This window comes from Poecile atricapillus, chromosome 7, assembly GCF_030490865.1.
Source record: "Poecile atricapillus isolate bPoeAtr1 chromosome 7, bPoeAtr1.hap1, whole genome shotgun sequence".
Lineage (NCBI taxonomy): Eukaryota > Metazoa > Chordata > Aves > Passeriformes > Paridae > Poecile > Poecile atricapillus.
The window spans coordinates 28,014,254-28,035,979 of record NC_081255.1 but is presented as its reverse complement, the minus strand read 5'-3'; the positions used below and the strand labels follow the sequence as shown (position 1 = coordinate 28,035,979).

General features: G+C 37.8%; 1 protein-coding gene across 1 annotated transcript in view; it reads left to right on the top strand.

Annotated features, from left to right (window-relative positions):
• FAF1 (Fas associated factor 1) overlaps window positions 1-21,726 on the top strand; it is a 152,625-nt gene that overhangs the window by 6,122 nt on the left and 124,777 nt on the right. The window contains exon 2 of the mRNA XM_058843358.1: window positions 10,442-10,510. Coding sequence (XP_058699341.1) covers window positions 10,442-10,510 — 69 coding nt within the window. The remainder of the gene's footprint in view (window positions 1-10,441; window positions 10,511-21,726) is intronic.

The window sequence follows — 21,726 nt, the reverse complement described above, 5'->3', positions numbered from 1 at the left end:
TAATCATGTCACCATTTCTATCAGCCCATTCATATAGGTATTTGGGTTAGTAGGTCACTCAAACAGATTGAGAGGTGGTAGCTGTAGGATCCTTTCTCAAATGCCATGACAACCAATACTAATTATAATATTGAAATTATTAGTTATATGAACTCCCAAAGGCTAGGAATGGGCTTTCATTGAAAGATACTGTGAAAATTATTGGTCATATTGAAAATACCACATGGCTAATAAATATATCTTGGTAATCAAGGATCATTTATGGTAAACTTTACACTTGCTGAGTTGATATTTTTGTGTGGAAGGAGGTGTGAGAGAGGGTGAACATTTGAGCTCATTTGCTACATGTCTCAAGAGGCCTCGAGAGTCTCCCATCTTGAGAATGTTGTCTTGGAGCTAGAAAGCCTGAAAGGGTGGAGTGTTCCTCTGTATTTGGACTGTTCTTATGCTTCAGTTACCATTTCAAGCCTAGTTTTCACACACTTCCATACCAGAAGCAAAAGGTAGCTTTTTAAAGGAACTACATGGCATATCTTTGATAGGATTTCATATTTTTCTAGTCAGTGAATAAATTTGTGCATACGTGGGGCAGCCATTAGATGAGTCCTTTCTTTTAACTACTGTAGGAACTAGAATAAAAGGCCTGGGGAAGTACCTAACATTTTACTCGTCCCTCATTATTTGAATGAAAGGAAATGACATGCTTACTGGCTGGATTGATACCTACTAATTAAGCCCATTTTTTAGAGTTGACTAGTTAATGTGCAATTGTAAAAAGAAACTGCTCAAAGAGGAAATCAAAGCCCACATGTATGCATGACATGTTGTTTGGTCTATCGAAATAGTCATCTACTGGTCCTCTATGTCTGACTGGTTGAGCAGGTCTTTGTTCCACAGCAGTAGGTAATGCTTTCAAAAGATAATTCATTAAAGCTGAAATTCTTAAGAGACATTTTGAAACTAGAACAGAGTACGTTAGCCCTTGGGTTATTTTATATAGGTTTCATATTTTATCTATAGCAGGAAACAATTTGTAAAGACAAGAACATTGGAACTGAGTCACTTCTATAATTTTTTTTTTTTTGTTAAAGGTCAGGTTGTTTGTGTGAGCAAATACCAAAGGTGCCATATCAGCTCAGATCGAAGACCCAGCTGGCCTAATGTCTCTTCTACAGCAGTGGCTGCTCCTTAGGAAAAATCTGAGAGAATGTGAATGGATTTGCCCCATCCTGGTTTCTGGAAGTCAGCATTTTGAAAGCTTGATGATGGGGTTTATTGCAAAACTTTGGAAATAAACTGTGTCAGCTTGAGTTAGTCTTATGTTCTTCAAGTGACTGAGTTCTTGAGAGACATTTGAGTAGTTTTGGGATATGTGAGTTTGCTCTATAGAAGCTGTGTTTACTTTTCCTCGGTGTGTTGTATATATGTACATACTAAGCCTATTCTATATACTTTATTGGAATTTCTGCTGTTTCTTATTAGTACAGAAGACAAATTTGAACTGTAGAAATCTTAACCCTTTCTGGTTTGCACCACAAAAAATTCATGCTAGCACTGTGGGAATGGACTGTTGATTTCACCTTTCATCAAGACTGATTTAAAGAGGAGTTTGTTGTGAAAAACTTGTATTTAAATTCCTTTAAAGTTTTGGAGACTCTCACAAATCTAGTGGTTTGTTCTTTGTCTCTGCTGACATTTTAGGATGAGAGTGTTTTCTGTACAGATCAGCTGTATTGCAGGATGGTCCCAAAGTTCCTCAGCAGTGGGTATCAGTGCACAGAATTCATTCACAGCTTTTCTGATATGCCCTTGCCTTCTTTGAATTCTTCTCTACCATTTTCTCCTTTGCTCCCACTGTCATCCTTTCTTGTCCTGATGCTTTTAAAAGCTTATACAATTTTAGTATCTTTAGAAAACTGTTTTTCATTTGTTTTTTTTTTTCTTTTCAGCCTTTGTTGGCGTGTGCTATTGGTATGACCTGTGCTCGGAGTTTGAACGTGCTTCTGTTTCCCTGCTCTGGATGCCTGTTGGTTTTGGCTGGGGTGGAGTTAATTTTCTTCCCAGTGGCTCTTACGGGGCTCTGCTTTGGATTTGTGCTGAACACAGAGTTGATAATAAGGAGATGTTTTTGTTATTGCTGAGCAGGGTTTGTGCAGAGCCAAGGCCTTTTCTGCTTCTTGTGCTGCACTGGGAAGGGGCTGAGGGTGCACAGGAAATTGGGAGGAGACACAGTTGGGACAGGGGACCCAAACTGGCCAAAGAGATTTTCCAAACCGTATGATATCATGTTTGGTATATAAAGTGGGGGGGGGAAGGAGGAAGAGAGGATCTTCACAGTGATGGTGTTTGTCTTCCCAAGTAGCCACCACTACATGTGGTGGGGCCCTGTTGTCCTGGAGGTGGCTGAGCACCTGCCTGCCCATGGGAAGCAGGGAATTCTTTATTTGTTTCGCTTTGCTTGTATGGGTGTATGGGTTTTTGTATGGGTGTAGGGCTTTTGCTTTACCTATTAAGCTGTCTTTGCCTCAAACTGTGAGTTTTCCAGCTTTTACCCTTCTGATTCTCTCCCTAGTCCCAATGCTGGGGCAGTGGGTGAGGAGTTCCATGGAGCTTGGCTGCTGGTTGGAGTTAAACCATGCCAGTACCTTTTCCAGGTTTTGAAGAATATGTCTGTTCCTTGCTGGCCTGTTCTTCACAAGAAATTAAGAAGAGTATCTGTGGGATGCTGACTAAAATATTCTTTGTATGGATTAATACTCTTCCTTTGTGTGCTTATCTAGAAAGTGGTTTTTATTTATTCTTGAGTTGTTTTTAAAGTTCTGCTGCTTTTGAGACAGAGGAGAAAGGAGATGAGTGCAAATGTGCAGCACACATTTGACCCATACAATTATTGTTTTTTTTTTTTCTGTCAGTTTTTCTAATGTGATACTCTAAAGGCAGAATGATTCAGGAAACCTTGGGGTTTTGCCTTCATTGACACACTTAATAAAAGTATTAAACAAACACAGAAACTTTGGTATAATCCAAACTAAAACATTTTTGTTGGGTAAGAACTGTCTTCAGTACTCAGGAAAGACAAATGGGTTTGGTAGCATAGAGTACTAATTAATGGGTACTGACTTTTGGTTTGTTTTTTAATTCAGTTTGACCACTTCTCTTTGTATGTAACGTGTGTGGCTTAAACACTGGAGTGTTAGCATGGGGCTTGGGAGGCTTGAGTTCATGTCTTGGCTCAGCTCATGAGCTTCCTAGGGATCTGCCTTCGTGGTATTCTGGAATCAGAATTTGCTCCACAGTCTTGAGAGAGTTCAGTCTGCTGGAATCCATTTGAAAGTGGTTAGTGTGGTGCTGAGTTAGTTAGTTCTGCTGAGAAGTGGTTAGAGCTTCATGCTACCAGTTTAGACTTTGTCCCCAGCTTGCTTTGTTTGGAAGGCTTGCAGTCATGTCAGAGTGTGGGCAAAGTTCACTCCTGTCTGCTTTGTAGCTATAGGTTGAAATGTCTTCTGTGACCTTCAGAAATATTATTTTTTCTTCTCCCCCCCTTCCCTTCCTCCCTCACTTTGCTTAAGGGGATGCTCAAATAGTAAAATGATGAAACTTGTAAATAGTTGGGTGTGGGAGTTGAAATGCGTTGGGCAAACTTTATCCTGGCATATTTGCCTAAAACCCTTTCTTGATTTCTGATGCTGGTAAGTAAATTAGCTTGTTTTTGCTAAACGAACAGCTGGTGAATCTGCTTAATTTTTACCAGATGGTCTTCTGAGTTACATAAAAACAGAAAAGCATTCTTATCTCTTCAGCTAGATTCTTGCAGTAGGTGACCTTTCAGTCTGTGTCTTGGTCGATATGCCTGGATGTTGTTTTTTAAGTGTTTGTCTGAAACAGAAGTAAAAGTTAATTTAATAACCACGGATGACTCATATTAAGAACAGTCTCGATACACTGTTAGAGTTGTTGCAAGGTTAGAATGAGCAGGGGTGGCACAGAGGGGTGTAGCTGATGAGGTCTGTAGAGGTGATCCTGAGACAGGTGGGACTTTGGGATGAGAAGAACTGAGGTACCAGAAAATCTCAGTTGTGTCTGAATGCGCTGCATCTCTTGATAGCCCAGAAGGGAGTTACACAGGCATCTTAAATCTGTTATTATGGTACTAAAGCCTTTACTTGCTTGGCTGAGTGTATTGGCTTAACTTCACCTGTTTTGGGGGAAGTGTTACACTTTGTTTCAGTAGCTTTGAAGTAATCACCATTGTAACAGTGTATGTGTGAATTTAAAGAAAATTATTTGACTTATTAATGTCATGGGTGAATTAGTGTCCTAAATCTTTCTGGGTTTGAGTGGATTTCTAGCAGATACAATCTGGAGCTAGCCTTGGTTCTTTATAGACCTGATAATTATCCTTGCTTACTGAGCCATTCTCCTTATAATGGATGTGAAAAGGAAGCCAAGTAGTATGTTTGACTCTAGAAGGAGGAAACTCAGGACTGGATTGTTTAAAAATCTTGCATCCAGAAACCCGATTTTTGTTAGGAGTGCTTGGAAAGGGAATTAAGGATTTTTCTAGAAGTAGTAATAGGTACATAGTGGGTTGCACCAGTGTGCTAGGAGTCTGAGGGAGGCTGTTCTTATTGTCCAGGTGAGAGCACTGCTGCCAGGAGTACTGTGTCACTCCACTGACAAAACAGAGCAAGTCCAGTGAAGGGTTACCTAGCAAGGGAGGAGGCTCTGGAGCATTTTTGTGTGAAAGGTGATGTTAAGGGAGCTGGCTTTGTGTAGCCTGGGAGAGAAGGCTACAGGAGGATCTTGTTGCTGTCTCAGTTGTACAATGGGTGATAACAGACAATACAGAATCAAATTTCTCTTGGAGCTGGAGTCTGACGGTGAGAGGCGGTGGATATAGGTTACAGCTTGGGAAATGATAATTAAACATAAGGAAAAACAATTCTCAGTGAAGGTGGTAAAGCACTGGAACAAACTGCCCAGAGAGGCTCTAGACTCCCTGTCTTTGGAGATATGCAAAACCTGGCAGGGACTTGAAGGGTGTGTGTGAACTGTCTGATTGTAATTGAAGAGGTGAATAAAACAGTAAGGTAAATCTTGTTTCTATTACAGGAGGAGATATGCAAGGAGATAAGTAATATCATTTGCTGTATCTCAAATGCTATTCAGAACAGCTCTGAGTGGTTTGTTGTTTCTAAGCTGCTGATCTGGGTAATTCAGCTGTCCTTCTGAGCATGTCTGTGGCCTGGACTCAAAGAGTTTTCCATGCTCTTAGTCTCTCTCAACTGTTGAAGAGTAAGTTACCCAAGGGATAGTGAATTGATTTTTAACAATATATATTCTTGGCCAGCATTTCTTATGTCTCTTGAAAACCTCATATATCTTTATGGAATAGAGTTAACTCTAGATGCTGTGCTCTATGTAGTGATAAAAATTTATTTGGTGCTTTCAAAAGTAAGCTCTTCCTAGGATGCTGTCTGTGCACTTGCAGGTGTGTTAATGCTGACTTCCTGAGCTATTGTGGAAGATCCCGGAGGGTAAAACCTTTTCTTCCTAGGTAATCCTGTTGAATCTTTTGGTGCCTTCATGCAGTTGTTTCTTTGGGTGTTGTAGCTTTGGATAAACATGGAAATGATGGACTGAGCTACAGGTTTTTTTTTTTTTTTTGTCAGACTGTTACAGGAGCGAGTGGTACCCAGTGTAATTCACAACTGTCTGTCTTTTAATGGTCCTGAGCCTGTTGTACAAAATGTTCTAGGCCTAGTTAGGTTTAGCTTAGAGATGGCCCCTTTTTGGAGAAAATACAGCTACTGTTAGTAGCCAAAGGAAATACGGAATTGTTCAAAAGGAATGTTGAGACTTAATCCTCCATATCCAGCTACTGCTGTTAGGCCAAATGTGGCCTTTTGGATACTTTGCCTGCCTCATTTTGCCTTGGCCAGAAGGGGAGTGGTGCCACAGGTGAGGGACATCCTGCCTTGCTGCCAAATGGCATTTGCTGCGGGCTCCTGTGCAGCAGCTGCAGCAGTGGCCTGGCTGTGTGAGTGTCAGCAGCTGCGTGCTGCTCTCGCAGCCTGTGCTGCAGGAACAGCCCTGCTCTGTGCTGCCAGCAGCAGTTGGCCCTTCCAGCTCTGCCATGGAACAACTGCCTGGATCCCTGCAGCAGGTGCTGGGGCCGCAGCTGCTGCCAGATGGGGAAGGCAGCTGCTTCCCTGGGCTGTGGAGGTGGGCTGGAGCCTGTGCTCTTGGGGTGGGGTGTCACAGAGGGTCTCAAGATCCAGATCCAGCTGTTACAGCTGCTGGAGACAGACCACCCTGCAGGGGATTTAGCAGAGCCGGTCTGTCATCCTGCATTACAGCTTTCTGGAAGCACCTCCTAGGTTTTTCTCAAATGCCTTGGAGTCTGTCTGCCTCACAACTTCTTTCCCATTGAATTGATTCCTCAGTAACTACGTTGTTTCTTTCATTAAGGTTAATGTTACTGTGCAAGGATAGGACCCCTAATGGTTCCGTGTGAAACATTCCAAGGGTAAGATCTCCATCACTGGGGGGATATGAAGCTACCTGGAAAAAAAATTTGGAGAACACTCTGAAATTTTATTATGTGGAAAATTCAGTCTGCCTGGTGGAAACACTTACAACCCTGAAAAAACAGAATGCTAAGAAAGTTGTTCTAACATTCAGTAACTTTACCTTCAGAATCTGATTATGTATTCAGCACACAATAGTTTTCTCATCTTCACGTTCGTTTTCCTCTTGTGTGGTCTGGAAAAGCATAGAAGTGGCTGCAGAGTCTCTGGAGTTGCTGTGAAGGCTGAAAATGATACCCTAGATTTACAGGAAATGCAGAGAGGAGGAGGAACTTGTTCTACCTTTTCTTTTCCTTTGTCTTCCAAAAAAAAAATTCTTTGGTTCCTTTCTGATGTGTAAAGGCTCACAAATCAGTGAGCCTTCAAGGTTTTACCTCTTCTATGGTGGTTTGTTTCTTTCATCTTTTGATGACTTAGAGGATGTGCTGGTTGTTCACTGAAACAAGATTTAGTAGTATTCAGGTAGGAATTTTCTTTTAAAATATTTAATGCCTTCTGTTAAGCAGGTGTCTCATGAAAATAAAGCTGAATAAAAATCTGTGAATAATAAAAAAAGTCTCCTCAGCCCTTCACTTTACTTCCTCAGTAACAAAGATGTATTTTTGCATCTTTAGAGCTCATCTGCTATGCTACATTTTGAAATTTTTTTTTTCACTTCTGTTTCTGAACAAATTTAACTTTCTCCTATTAAATTTTTGTTTGTTTCTCTCTTGCTTGGGTAGAATAAAAGGAATAAACACGAGGAAGAAAATCTTTATGTACTGTAAATAATTAAACCCTGCGAATTCTAGTCTGCCTTTCTAGATAAGTGAGGCATAGAAGTCTAAGGTGCCAGGTGTCCCTTGGGCATGTACCAATGAAACTATTCCAAATGTAATGAAAATATAGCCAGGTAATATGGGAAGTAGTCCATTAAAAAAAGCTCTTATAAATATTCCAGCCACAGGAAAAGCTTAAATCAGCCCTTGCAATTAGGGATGAGACACAAACCCATGAGGAACCAGACTTTGCTAATTCTGTTGCTCACAGAACCTGCTGGTTTCCTATGTGTGTTTCCCTAAAGAAAACAAAGGCAGGAGCAGACCAGGTTGTTCTGGGACTCATCTGTCACTACAGAGCCCTTGACGTCACGTCATGCTTGCCAGTGAGGGACTGCCTGTCTTGTGTGCTTAATTTCGTAGGGAAAATCAAAGACATGCAAAGCAGATGATTTTCTGTAATTTAGCTTGCATGACATGATGCAGGTACGAGGAAGCAGCTTTAATTTTTGGTTGCTGGGGGTTTTTGGTCTCACTGATGGCTTCTGACTTGATACAAGGATTTGTGTGTTGTAGTATGTAGTGTTTGAATGTTGAAATTGTGAAATGTAATAAGATTCTAAATAATCTTAATTTGCTGCAACTCTGACATCAACATTGTGTTGAGGAAGATCTGGGAGTGTCTGCTTTATAGTTACACTGATAAGTAGCACTCACTTTTCCCTGTTGCAATTCTGAAATGTTTGTTTTCTGCTTTATTGACAATTAGCAAAAATGGTCCATCTGGAAAGGGAAATCTTAGTTTAAGAAATCCTCAAAACAAAATATTAAAAAGGACTGTAAAAATGGTGCAAATATTTTAACCAAAACAGGGTGTCTTGGCTATTCTGAATGCTGATGATTTTTATTTTCAGCTGGTATTTACACCTGTTCTTGTTATGCAGTGACTCTACATTGCTAAGTGACCAAGAGCAGGCTTCTGTTTTACATTGTAAATCACCAGAAAGATAATTCAGGAAGGATGCAGACACACAGGTGAATTAGTTGTTTAATTACTCTGCCCTCACTGTGATGAGTTAACTCCTTCCACTGTGTGCTCTGGCGGAAGGATAAGCTACTTTTGTTCAGTTTATCTCAAAATGAGAGTATGCCAAAGTGAACTGAATTGATCTGCAGTTAGTATGGGCTAGGACAGGACAAGTGGCAAGTCAGCAGAGCTGCAGTAATGATAAAAAGAGGAGATGACTAAAACCAGTGTTAAATCCTGAATTGTAGGTACCATCTCCTCAACTTCACCTGCACAGCCCAGGGGTGCAAACAACACATTGTTGGTCAAGTTCTTACTGTAGGGTGGAACACAAGGTAGTTCTTGAAAAGATCATGCAGATTTTGCAGGGCTGACAAATGAGAAATAGTAACTATTTCTGTAATGCCCAGATTAAGTGTATTTCACTTGAATGTGAACAGAATCTCAGACTGTCACTTCTGCAGAGCTTTCTCTCAAAGCAGGATTTTTGCAGCAGATCTGTTGACCTCAGTTCCAGTGGCAGGTTGATGGTAGTATGAACCATCCTGTGATTTCAGAAATGACAAACTCAAGCCCTGTACTCTTCAAACCTACCTGGCATAAGTATATGTAAATGTATAAGCATTTGCTGGGGATTTTGTTGAAGTGTTGTCCCATTTTTAACTTCAGAAATAACTGCAAGAAGTAATGGAAAAGAAGGAAAAATGATGCATCTGAAGAGCAAAGTGGTATTTTTTTAGCACTCCCAATGTGAAGTGGGTGAAATTCAGCATTAACACAGCATGCTCTGAAGTGGGAGAAATTTTGTCTTGTTGCTTGAGAGGATCAGTGTGGTCATGAGAGCACTGTGTAGCAGTAGAAACTGCTGCCTTCCCTCTGCAGGCAAAATTCTCCATAATTTCATCTTGTGGTCCCTCAGACTGCTCCATTTTGTGTTGACATGCTGCATGTAGTGCTTTGTAAGTGTGGAATTTTTCAGGGTTGAATTTAGGAGGAGAGAATTTGCCTTGAATTTCTCTGTGATTTCTTCTTTTTATGTTTTCATGGTTATAAACTGGGAGAAAAGTCAGAACATAGGAAATACGTGACCTGATGGCTTTTTATGTCTTGGAAGGGAAAAAGTGTCTGCTTAGCCTCCTTGTTCTCTTATGACATAAAGGGAATCAGGAAGACTGATCTGTTTGCTGTTGCTATCTAGCTCTGTATTATTACTGTTAAAAGGTTTGGGTTTTTTATTTTTTTTTAATGCAGTTTTATATACCACACTTTTATATAACTGTGTGGTAGAGCAGGAGGAACACGATCATGTTTCAGATCTTGTAAAAGTCTGAACTCCTCTTGTGTGTTTGAGTACAGAGCATAGCTTTGGTTAGGATGAAAGATAAATTCCAGGGAGAAACTTAACTGTTTCCTTTTTTCTCTTCTGGTAGAATTTATCTGATATGCTTCAATGTGAATGGTAGCAAATATGTGGCAGAATGAATAGCAGTGCTCTGCCTGATGAAGTTGAATAGTTGGAAAGGTCTGGGTATCAAGAAAAGCAGCAGGTTGCTGCATCTCAGTTTTTACTGAGTAGAGGTGCTCTTGTGTTTGGAATTAAGAGCAGTTCAAAATGCGGTTTTATGAGGGTTAACACTACCTCAGAAATGCTATTGTGTTAGATTTCTTGAACTAGGTAAAGCCAGAGTACAGGGCTAGAACTTCAAGGTTTGTTTTGCTCCCTTTTAAAGAGTATTATGAGTGCTTCATAGTTTTGAAGGTAGAATTCTCAAAACACTTTTATGGGGACAGCACTATTGTCCTAATTTTACAAATAACTACTTGGTCTTGCTTCCCTAGGTGATTTGCTCAAGGTTACACAAGAGTCCTCTGGTGGAAAAGGGAATTATGTCTAAATGCTTTATGTTTAAAACTTAACGTCTGGTTTCTGGATTACCCTTTTGTAACAGAAAGGGAAAACCTATACCTTTTCTGTCATCCTACTGAAATTAATTGAATTATAAGTATTAATACCCTGATTTTAATCAATGCTTTTAATTCTGTTTACCTCTTCTTTTTATTTTTAGGCATGTACTGGTATTGAAAATATTGATGAAGCTATAACGTTGCTTGAACAAAATAACTGGGATTTAGTGGTAAGTATTCTAAGAAAATGACTTCATAGATCAGCCCAACGTAACAGTGACCTGGCGTCTTGCTGAGACAGCTGGTAGCTTTATTTCAAATTTGGGGGTGTCTCATGGCTGGGACAAACAGGTTGTTATGTGCAGACTGTTTCTGGTCTGTTAAAGCCTCATCTCCAAGTCAGCCAAGTTGTACAAACCCTGCTCTGCCCTGATTATCTTCAGGTTTTTTTCATCTCTTTCTTGTCCTCTGAAGCCATATTTCATATTGTGTTTAGTTTCCTTTTGGCTTCATTTTGTAAGAAGTATTATGAAGGATAGCATTTTTAGAAGATCTGTGTATACACACATGGGTTCTTGAGGATTTAGGTTCCTGTGGAAGAAACAGAAGGTAAAACAACTCTTTCAAATTTTAATGTGCTTTTAATTTAAAATGAGGGTTGTTGCTCTCCTCTTGTTGGTGGTTGTGCAGAATTGAGTCAGATGATTAAAGCCATACCTTTATTTAGATTTGTTGCTATCCAGACACCATTAAGTACAAAGGAAAAACCCAACAATCACTCATCTCGAAAAAACCTCTCATTGATTTTGCAACAAGGTTCAATGTGCAGACAAATAGGAGGAAACCAATAAAACCAAGCAAAATAGTCTTAGGTTTTTTAAGACTCTTTGTAGGAGTAGTGAATAAAAAACTATTAATGTAATTTCTTAAGGTTTAGAAGTGTAAACTACAACAAACTTAAGTAAAAAGCAAGTGATCTTCCTTTAAACTGTAAAACAATTAATTTGTGCTTTTTTTTTAAATTTTATTTTTTATTTTTTTAATTTTGTTTTCCAAATGAATGACCTTTGGACCAGTCAAAAATATCAGAAAGTTTTTTTAAAAAAAAAGAAATGAGATTTCCAAAACTGGCATTTTTCCAAAAAGGATATAGTTTCAACTGTAACCTGTTGTAAAGAAACCAGTACAAACTGCCAACACTTGAAACTACGTGTTAAAATGAACGCAGAATCTTTATTTTGCAACATGTCAAGGTATAAGCAAGAGTCAGACGCCAGTGAGCAAAAGGGAGTGTCTGTCATCAGTGGCTTCAAACAGAAAAATGCTGATGTGTGTTGAGTGATGGAGTTTAAACATCTTTTGTCATAGTAGTTTGTAGTGACGTGGCATGAGCTCTTTTGAAAATCCAGTTGTTTATTGGAAGGCAAGGAGTAGCCTTATGTATTCTGTTCAGGTTGTGAAGTCCCCAGTACAGTCCATTAGATCCATGGATGTGTTTTTGGGGGATTTGTAAATTGTGTGCATTGCAATAGATGCTCAACAGGTTGGGTTGAATGAGGGAACTGCCATGAAAAATGATCAGAACAAATAAGTCTTCCGAGATTCCAGAATGAGCAGAAAACAAAGTGAAATTTCTAAAGCTATGAGAATACTTTTAAATACTTAATTTTTTTAGTGATTACTAGATGATCCAGAACTAGAATGCAGAGAGAAAAGAAGTAATAACCCAAATGGACAAGCTTAAAAGAAGCATAGGGGGAAAGTAAGAAAGGGTGGAAAATTAGGAATGCAAGAGGTACTTGAGGAAGGTACATAGTTTTTGAAACTAGGCAGAAGATGAATGAGAGGAATGTCTATGAAAGGGAAATGGTAAGTTGTAGAAGAAAAAAAATAATATTGAGACTGTAAGTGAAGGAGATGCCCTAAGGGTCTGTCATTAATAGGACACCGGCTCATTTTTATTAAAAACAGCCTTCTTGTAAAAAAGGGAATGGGAGTGAAAGCCAAATCCTGCTAATCTAACAAGGAGGTAGAAATAGAAGAATGAAGGAAGAGAAGATTGAAGAAAAGGAGTTCCTGGGGTGAGAGAGAATCAAATATCTCTGTTAGGCAAGGGTTTTTAGCATTTCAAAAGATCTTGAGGAAAGACTCATGACTTATGAGAAATACAGCATTTCTTGTTTTGGAATTAAAAGTGCATGATCCATGTGTGCTGGGTTTTTGTTTGTTTGTGTTGGGTTTTTTTATACCTTAGATTCAAGACCAAAAAGTCTTGGGGTTTTTTTAGCTGAGATAAAAAATTAAAGAAATTTTCTAGTTTGCCACTAAATACGTCATTCAACTCAGGGCAAAACTTTTTTTTTTATTTCTGAGGAAAACCAAACTTGAGGAACTTGGTTCATAGTTCATGAAGACAGTAGAAGAAGTAATGATGGTTTTGGTGAGGGTTCCTCTGCCATTCTTTGGCCCCCAGTGTTAGGTAAATGGGAAGAACACAATTTCTATTTTCTCTAATTTCTCTTTGTTTTGTGCATTGTGATTCAGAAGCTTTTAAAAGTTGATTCTTTTACTTCTATGATGTTGGAAGTGAAATCAGAAGTCAGTGTTTGATGAGGAAATCTTCTGTGAGGCACCCAGGCTAGTAAGTGGAAAGCTAAGCAAATCCCATTAGGATGTCATCAAACAAAGTTCAGGGGCACTCCTGCAGCAAAAGGGGGAAAAACCAAAAACATGAATTAAGTAAGTTCTTGTCTCAAAGAGATTGTTTACTCCTGCTTTTCACTCAGCCTGTCTGTATCTCAATTCCATGTTCCTGTTTGGGAGAAAAAGTCGTGCATTATCAGAGGCTGTCTAAAGACCCAGGCTGAAGATTCCCTTGGGCACCTGTTGCTTCTCGAACTCTCTGACACTCAGCCCAAGGGCGTTGTTATTTCTCTGGGACTTCAGCCAAAACAACCAAAAGAAGGAGCCCTGGTGAGCTGGAAAGCAGAAGGACCCCAAACAGAAACAGGGAAGTAGGTACTGACATGGGTTTACAGAGAAGTACATCAGAATGCACAGAGACAGCAGAGGTTATTAAGTTCACAAAACAAGTTCCTTACATTGTGCTGCAAGTACTGTGTGTTCTGTGAAAGCTTTCCTAAGGATTACTTTGTGTGTTTGCACTGAAGAAATATTCCTGCTGCTTACTTTGGCCCTGCTTTTTTTTTCCCCTGGTCTTGATAGAATTTAGTATTGGGGGTTAAAATGTCACCAGTGTCTTTCCTATTGCTGTTATTATGTTCTGTATCTTTTGGACATTTGGTTTTACCTTTAAATGAAGCTAAACCTGGATTAAGTGTAAGGCTCTCTTTTCTTGGTTTAGTTTTTCTAATAGTCACTTTTGTTTTTTGTTAAGAGTTAAACAGAATTCCTTTTTCTTTTCAGTTTAGATCTGAAACATCAGCTTCCTATTTTTGAGCTTTAAAAGATTACTTTAAAAGATTACTTACCCCAATTAGAAGTCTTCCTTCTCTAATTCTCTATATGGGATACTCTAATACAATATAAAGTACCTTTAATTTATCTTGAGCTTGGTACTAAATAAACTAGATTTAAATGTCTCAGAGTTGTGTATGTTTTATAGTGTTCAAAGCAGTTGTATATGCTTTGCAGTAGCTGCTTGAAGCAGTATGGGAAGCTGTCTTTCATAAATGTTTGGTTGCTTGGCTTTGTTCAAGTGCTCAAAATAAAATTGGTCACAAGAGTGCTGCAGAGGAATTCATCTGCAGCAACAGTGTAAAAATTGCTTGGTGGGATCATGAAGCCTAATTTTGCCAATAATTAGTTCCTCTCTGCTGCATATGACTTGGCCTTTGTGGTGGTCTGCTGCATATAGAGCAGCTTAGGGTTTTTCTGTGTTAGAACACTGTAGCCTAATTACAGGGCTTATTATAGGCTGGGCGACAAAATGTTTCAGATGTTCTGTGAGATACAGAAGATCAACATAGATAATATAATGATCTCTTCAGGCATTCTGCTATAAATGGATCCAGCTCTCAAGCCTCCCAGGGTTGCTGATATGTTATTTCCTGAGTGTCATTTCTTTCAGCCCTGTTAATTTACAGTAATTTTTACCATCTGAGGAAGCAGAAGTTAGGAATTTCTGTCTGTTGTAAAGTTGAATGGTTTCATAGCTTGCCCATTTAGACTCTGACCTTTTCTTTTGGCATGTGAAGGTAAGAATGACAGATAAATATATCTTAAAACTTTGTGTAAAAACAGTGAAATAAAAGTCTGGAAAATCCCAACTCTGTGTCTGTTGAAATGTTTCTGATGATGGTACATATTTAAAGGAAAATCACCCATTAGTGACTTGACCTTATGCAGTGTGGACCTTTGTATATGTGAAGTTATTACACAGTGAGAGATCTTTGCTCTCTTGAAATCCAGTGCTTGAGTCTGTGCATGAAAGTAAGTGAAATGGTCTGCACTCCTTTCACAGGTTTAATGAAAACTTCAAGTCCTTCATATGCAGCATGACTTTATATTCTGCACTGGTAATCAGAACAGGTTTTTTGAATGAAAAGCAGGATTCACCACACTTAACTTTCTGCTTTTTCCAGGATGGCCATTTCTGTTGTTACTCCTGTTCCCTGGTTTAAAATTGTTTTTAATTAATGTCTTTTCTAAGAGACATTGTAATATAGGTACTTTTTAGCATTGCTTTAAGAAGAAAATAAATTTCATCAAAATTACAGGGGGAGAGGAGCATTTATTGTCCAATATTCAATTTACTTGTGAATGTGTGTATAATGATTTTATATATATATATATCCCTCCATTTATTTTCAAAATTACCTTTTTGCCTTCCTGCTATACTTGGCTTGATTATTTTATATTCTGGTAGAGGATCAAAGCACAGTATAACTTCAGTAAAACTAGCATTTTAGTGCACCTGGAGATGGGATAACTTGCAGTTCCTGTCATACTCAGGTTCCAGGAACCACCTGACAAGAAGTGATTCTCTACCATGAAAGGAGAAATTGTATATTTTGAGCATCTGTTTTTATAAAACTTCAACTATCAACTAGAACTTTTAATTTTAAATGGATAACTGAGACAGATGGAGGTTTTTTTGCATCTTGCTTGTAAACTTCTTGGAAAATAGTACTTGTCAGACAGGATATATATTTTTTTTTTTACTATAGGTACCAATTTTGTATATGTGTATTTACATCTGTGTAATGTCTTTTGGAAAAAAATAACTGAACTGACAAAAAAATTGAGCTGAGAAAAATCGGGTAGTACTTGGCAATATTTTATTTCTCTTGGAGGTCCCCATTTAGGTGGGAATGGCAAAAAATGGGCTCTTGACAGTTATCAACAATCTGTTATTTATATCTCTTACTGTGCTCTAAGCAGTATCAATCCTTTTGTTATAATGTGTAGCAACTTTCAGTAGTGGCTGGTAAGACTGATACACTGTCTTTTGTCTTTCTTTCTCTCTGGTTTGCTCTGCTACAGCTTTGATGTGGTCTCTCTCTGTATGTTATTTTGATTGATTTGAATTAGTCTGCCTCTAGAAACTAGGTGATTAATTTGAGTTTGGCACAGGGCCCTTTCTTTTCCTTAAATGTGGGGCAGTGTTCAGTGTGTGTTGATGTCATGTGCTCAGCAGCTCTCCTGTTGCATTGCAAGCAGGCTGTGTTTCAGTGGCTGGGAACCAGGGCTGCACTTTATGGTGATGGTGTTTATCACACTGGCCCTTTTATTTTGTACTGCTGACCTGCTATTTTCTTTACTTTAGAATTGCATACTGAATATGGCACATATTTGACAGCACTCACGGTGGGACCAGTAAGAAGTTCAGGGTATGTTCCTCTCATTAGGATGAGATCTGAGGGATTTTCACTGTTAGGAACATGGGCTTGTCTGTGTATTAATAACATTCTCCTGTTGTCAGATGAACAGTCACATCTGCCTACTGGAAGCAGAGGTTTGTATCCCCCTTTTTTCTTCTTTTTTTTTTTTTTTTTAGGAACATTTAAAGTTTTGTTTTAGAAAGACAGTCTCTTGCGGATCTTGGTGTCCTGTGGAACATATTCTGGTCAGCTCAGCAGGTTTATACTCACTGTTACTACAGTGAGGAGCCTGTCCAGCATCCACAACCCTGCTGCCAGCAGAGGGAAGGAAGCCCTGAATTAGATAATCCCAAGGAGTGTTGGTGGATGGGCATCCCACTGGTGCAGGCATCCCATGGGCACGGTGCCTGTTCTCCAGGAAATTCAGGAGTTGCAGGTTTTTTGTGTGTTCAGCTGCAGCACTAATCTCTCCTAGTAGGAGACAATTGTATGTGAATTATATGTGAATGTACAAGGACTACAGAAATCCCCTTTGGAAGTCTTTAACGTATTTTCTGTTAAATTAGGGATCCCTGCTTGCAAAAATTGTTGTATTTTTCATTCTCTGTATTTCCAGCTTTTTGCAGCTTTCAAAGTGACATTTCTATGTCTTTGAGTAAGCTCAGATGCATGCTGTGTATTTTAAGGAGCTGGATGGTAGCACAGAAGACTTGCTGATTCTTAAAAACAGTATTAAATTCATTGTTTTTACTTACTTTCAAATGCCTTAATCTTTGGTAAAAAACATTTCCTTTTAATGTATTTTTTTCATGGAAGATTATACAAAATGTGTAGATCTATAGGCAGTTGTAGTCATGGTATGGCTTTCCATATAGTTGCATGCACATTCATCCATTTAAAAAAAACCCAAAACAACCCCTAAAATCCTGCTTTATTCATGTGAGGGTAACAAAGGGGTTGTGATTATGTGTTCTATGGCTGTATTTTGTTGCTGTGATGATGTATATGAAATTTTAGTTCACTTTCTGACCAGAAAAAGAGTGTAGAAGATTTTTAGGGGAAGCTTTGCTGGCAACTTTGTAAAGTAAAATGTAAATTCTGTCTCTTCTTTTCAAATAACAGATGGAAATTAGTTACTTAAATAATTTAGGTTTTCAGTTACTTAAGTAATTTTAGTTACTTAAGAAATAACCTCAAGTTTTTCTTGTATAGTGATCAAACAAGCAACAAGACTAATAAATTTAGATTTCTGTTCATGGTAAAAGATTCCTGTTTCTTTTAGCAGAGAATTTTGTGTTCTGAGGATAAGCAAAAAGCAGCACCTGAGATCCCAGTACTGCCTGATAGTACTGCTGGAGCTCTAGGGATGCATCACCCACCTACCTTAGTTTTGACAAATACTTTTTTTAGATGTTCTACCTCTGTATTGGTAGTTTCTACAAAGATTGCTTAGCATTCATTTGTCCTGAGACATTCAAATTTCCAAACAAGTTTTTAGAATATGCTAATAGTGAATTGGCTAGTATGAGGTATCTGTATTTTATTACCTTGTGACTAGTTGAACTTGGTTGCACACATCTTATAAACATGGGTTTGAAAGGTGTTTAGTCTGTCACTGAGTCACGCTGGGACTGTGTGAGTAGGAGAAAAACTAAGTAAATTATTTAAGAACCAGCATCTGTGCCAGTGCTGTGGCTATTTTGCAAGTGAACCTTACTTGTGAAAAATTTTACCACAAATGCTAGGAGCCATCTAGAGCCATGAGACTTTCAAAGCAGAGTGTCTTAAAAATGGATTTACTTACAATACTGTTGAATATCTGAACAATTTCTAGTTTTATTTTAATGAACTCTCCTTAGCCTGTCTTGGAAGCCCTGGGTTGCTCTCCCTCCAGCAGTACAGCACAGGCTCTTGGAGAAATACTGAGACAACTTGCAGGTTACATACTTCATCTTGGGGTTTTCTGCTTTCCAAACTTCTAAGCTAAATCTTGATTAATTATTTCTTTATTATAGAACAGTGATTAGGTAATTGGCTGACTACAGTTGAGTTCATTGGAACACTGTTGATATTTCATGTTATTACAGCTTTTTAGTGAAGGGACCTTAAGCTTTTAGCGATCCTACTATGGCTTTTTGTGTCCTGAAATTTCTTCCCTGGTAGTACTTTCTAAGAGCTAGTATGTTGTTACAATGAATGATTAAAAAAAAAACCAAAACACTTTTTTTTTTTTTTTAAGACCGAACAAAAAATATATTGTCATGAGGTAGCTTATCCCTAAACTTTGCATTTTAGTGTTGCCACTCAAATTTACATAAAATAATGAGGAGAGGGGTAAAACTGTGGGAGTTCAGAATAGATATTTTCCAATATTCATATCAAAACATAGACTTTATCTGACTCTTCTGCTTTCTCTCTATTAATGTTTTAAGGAGTAATAAAAGATGTTTTGGTATTAAGCATAAGCATTCCTTTATTTTAGAATGTGAAGCAGCATTAATGTCAAAGTTGTGACATTAATGAGTAAGACCAAAGTACTTGTATGTGTGTCAAAGTAGCAGATAGCTCAGGGGTTTTCTATGTGAATGAGTTTTGAGTGGCTTGTTGAGAGGAGATTGTTTTCCTTTATTCCTGCTCAACTAGAGTCAGCTCAGGTACTGCTGATCCTTAAGCTTCTTAGAAATCTGTACTTGTTCTTTACTTTCACTATGCCAGGAAAGTACATTCAGTTATGAATTTTTTATTTCCATTGCACTTTGTTTGGGGAATTAGGCAGTGACAATATAAAAGAAAGGAACTGTGCAAAATGTAGTGTTTTGGGGTTTTTTCCTCAGAATTTTAGAAGTATATCTAACTGTTGAAAGGCTTCCTAGTGCATTTAGGCATGTTGTAGGAGTAACAGGAAAAAATTTGCTGAAGCCACCAAAGATGTAGGGAGAAATGGGAAACCACATCTAGAGTGCTAATTGTAAATATTTCAACGCGTGCTCTTTTGCTGATGAAGTGAATCATCTGTGTGAATCTATTCATGTGGCATTTTTTGATGAAATGTTAATTTTTTGCTTTATTAGCGATTCTATTGTTTTGCAGCTTTTCATGAAGTATATTTGTTGTAAAGAAAGCAAGCTGAAATAAAGCAGAATGCATAGAAGACATTTCATTGTAGTTCAATTACAGTTTTTGGTTAAATTTTAACCACGATGGGGACAAATGTTGTCATTCTGTATAAACTTTGTGGGTGTAACTTCATGTCTAGCACTTGGAAATACTTTTGAGACTTGCAAAGCTGGGGAGATGCCAGCAAGTATAACATAAGCTACAGGAAAAAGCTGACTCATTCCTTTGCCTTGAAAAGCCTGCCAAAAATAACACAGGTAGAGATTGCTTCTCTTACTACTGAGGCACAATTAGTAATTTTATTATTTAAATATTACTGAATTAATTAAAAAATCTAAATGGAATAATATTTTTTATTACTTAAACTCCTAGCAGTCAATTTTTGTAACCTCTGAAAGTAATGGTTTCAAAGTAGCTGTGTGTGTAGTAAGGTGATCTTGTTTGTGAAAAGCCTCTTTCTGGTTAGAGTGCTTGGTTTTTCTGCAGAAGGTTTCATGGAATTTCTTGTTTAGGATACACATCTCAGACTTGTTTGTAACAGGTGAGACTTGGTAGTTGCATAAAGCTGTTCAGAAGCCACGTTCCTCTGCTTGGGAGTCTCAGAATCCAGTCTGGATGTCTTGGGGCAGAAAGAAATGGTGGTGATTAATACAGCTGGTTTCAGTAAACCTTTGTTGTATTAATCCACATTGGCTGCAGTATTTGACTAATACTTACAGGATGTTTTTGTACTAAAACTTCTGCTGTTTATTCTGGAATTTTCTACTTTTTATTGTTGTAAACTGATTGCAAGAGAAGTCTGTGTGTGGTCTTACTTTTTATCCAGTTTCCCAAAGTCACAGAATGAGCAGGTCAGAGCAAATGTTTGGATGTGTCTGCACCTGCCAGTGCATTATTGCCAGTTCTGTTGAAAATTAGCCCAAATGAGTATTTTCAAAAAAGGAAGTTATTAGAGGAGCATTATTTCAAAACATTTATTGTTAGTACTGAAATATATACATGTAGCAGAACCTTGTGAGTTAGTTTCATTTTAAGAAATATTTGTGTGCTCAAAAAGATGTAATAAATCTTTGCACTTCTCCTGTTTTGCTTTACTGTTGCATGTGAAAGTGTGTTCCTTTGTCACTTAGATTTATGGTTTGGAAGCAGTTTGAAATTCACTTTTACTTTTTCAGTCCTTTCATGGATGCTTTGTCTCACTAATGCTTTCCTTTATCATTTAATTATTTGTTTTTTCTCTCTTTCTGGATAATATTTGTTCAGTTTTGGGTTTTGTTTCCTTTCTTTTAAAAAAACTCTTTCTCTCCATTGTAGGAAGCATTTGGAGTTCTATCATCATTATTTTGTTTGAACATCAAATAAAAAGTGGATTTTAAACCTTTAGGATAAGAAGTTTATAATGTGAAAGAAGAAAATTAGAGTTAGGAGTATTTTATGTAAGGGAGAATATCACATTTAGCCCAAATTAGGAGTAGAATTACTTGCAATAGACTGACAATTGTAAACAGAGTGTTATAAAAGACTTGTTTTGTGCTGTGGAAAGATAAAATACAAAAGACAAGAAATATTTAAAAAAAATTATTATAGATTATTTAATGAGGGCTTTTTAGTGTATTTCATTACACTTTTTTAAATTAACCAAATTTTGAGTGATCCTCAAGCACAGATGAATACAGGCTAATATTTCCAAAATATAACAGCTAGAGTCTTTGCAGAACTTAAAGCACAATGTTTGTCTTCTGTGTCATCTCGCCCTCTGTAGTGAGGTTTTATATGTAAGTTTTGCTATTATATTTCATTTAAATAATCAGAAAAATAAATGTAAGATTAAATGCTCAAAGAGTCAAAGATTAAAATGAGTTTTTCTTTGTTCTGAGTATGAAACAACAAAATGCCCATTTTTTTGGTTATAATTTTAAATACTGTCCTAGAAGCAGCTAACACCTCTTCTTGTCTTTGCTTCTGCTGATGTAGAAAGCAGCATGGAGTAGACTTTCTGCATTTGTGATTTGAGAGAAATTGTTTTCATATCAAGAAAATATTAAGAATATAACAGGATGGAGATGCAGAATGAACAGTGAAGACACAAAGTGCAGAACCTTGTTTTTTTAGCTTGCCAGATGTGTTAAACCAAAAGTAAAATCTGAGTTTTTAGCATTTGGGGGAGAATATAGATTTTTGAAAGTCATAATAAATAAATCCTCTCATCAAAACAGGCTTTTACTGAGTTTCATAGAAATAATTAAATATGTGTTTTATGAAGCAATTGCCTTAAGTTGAATACATGACAAATTTCCTAATACTGTGAATCTGAATGTGTCAGAAGATCAGGGGGTTGGAAGAAAGTGCCCCAGGAGCAAGTTACTCCATTATAATTCCCTGTGACTTTCTGAAGCATTTGATGCCATTTGGTTGGACATCTTTGGGTTTTGGATCATCTACCATGGCAGCTCCTATTACCCTGTCTCAAGGTCTCATTTCTGTAC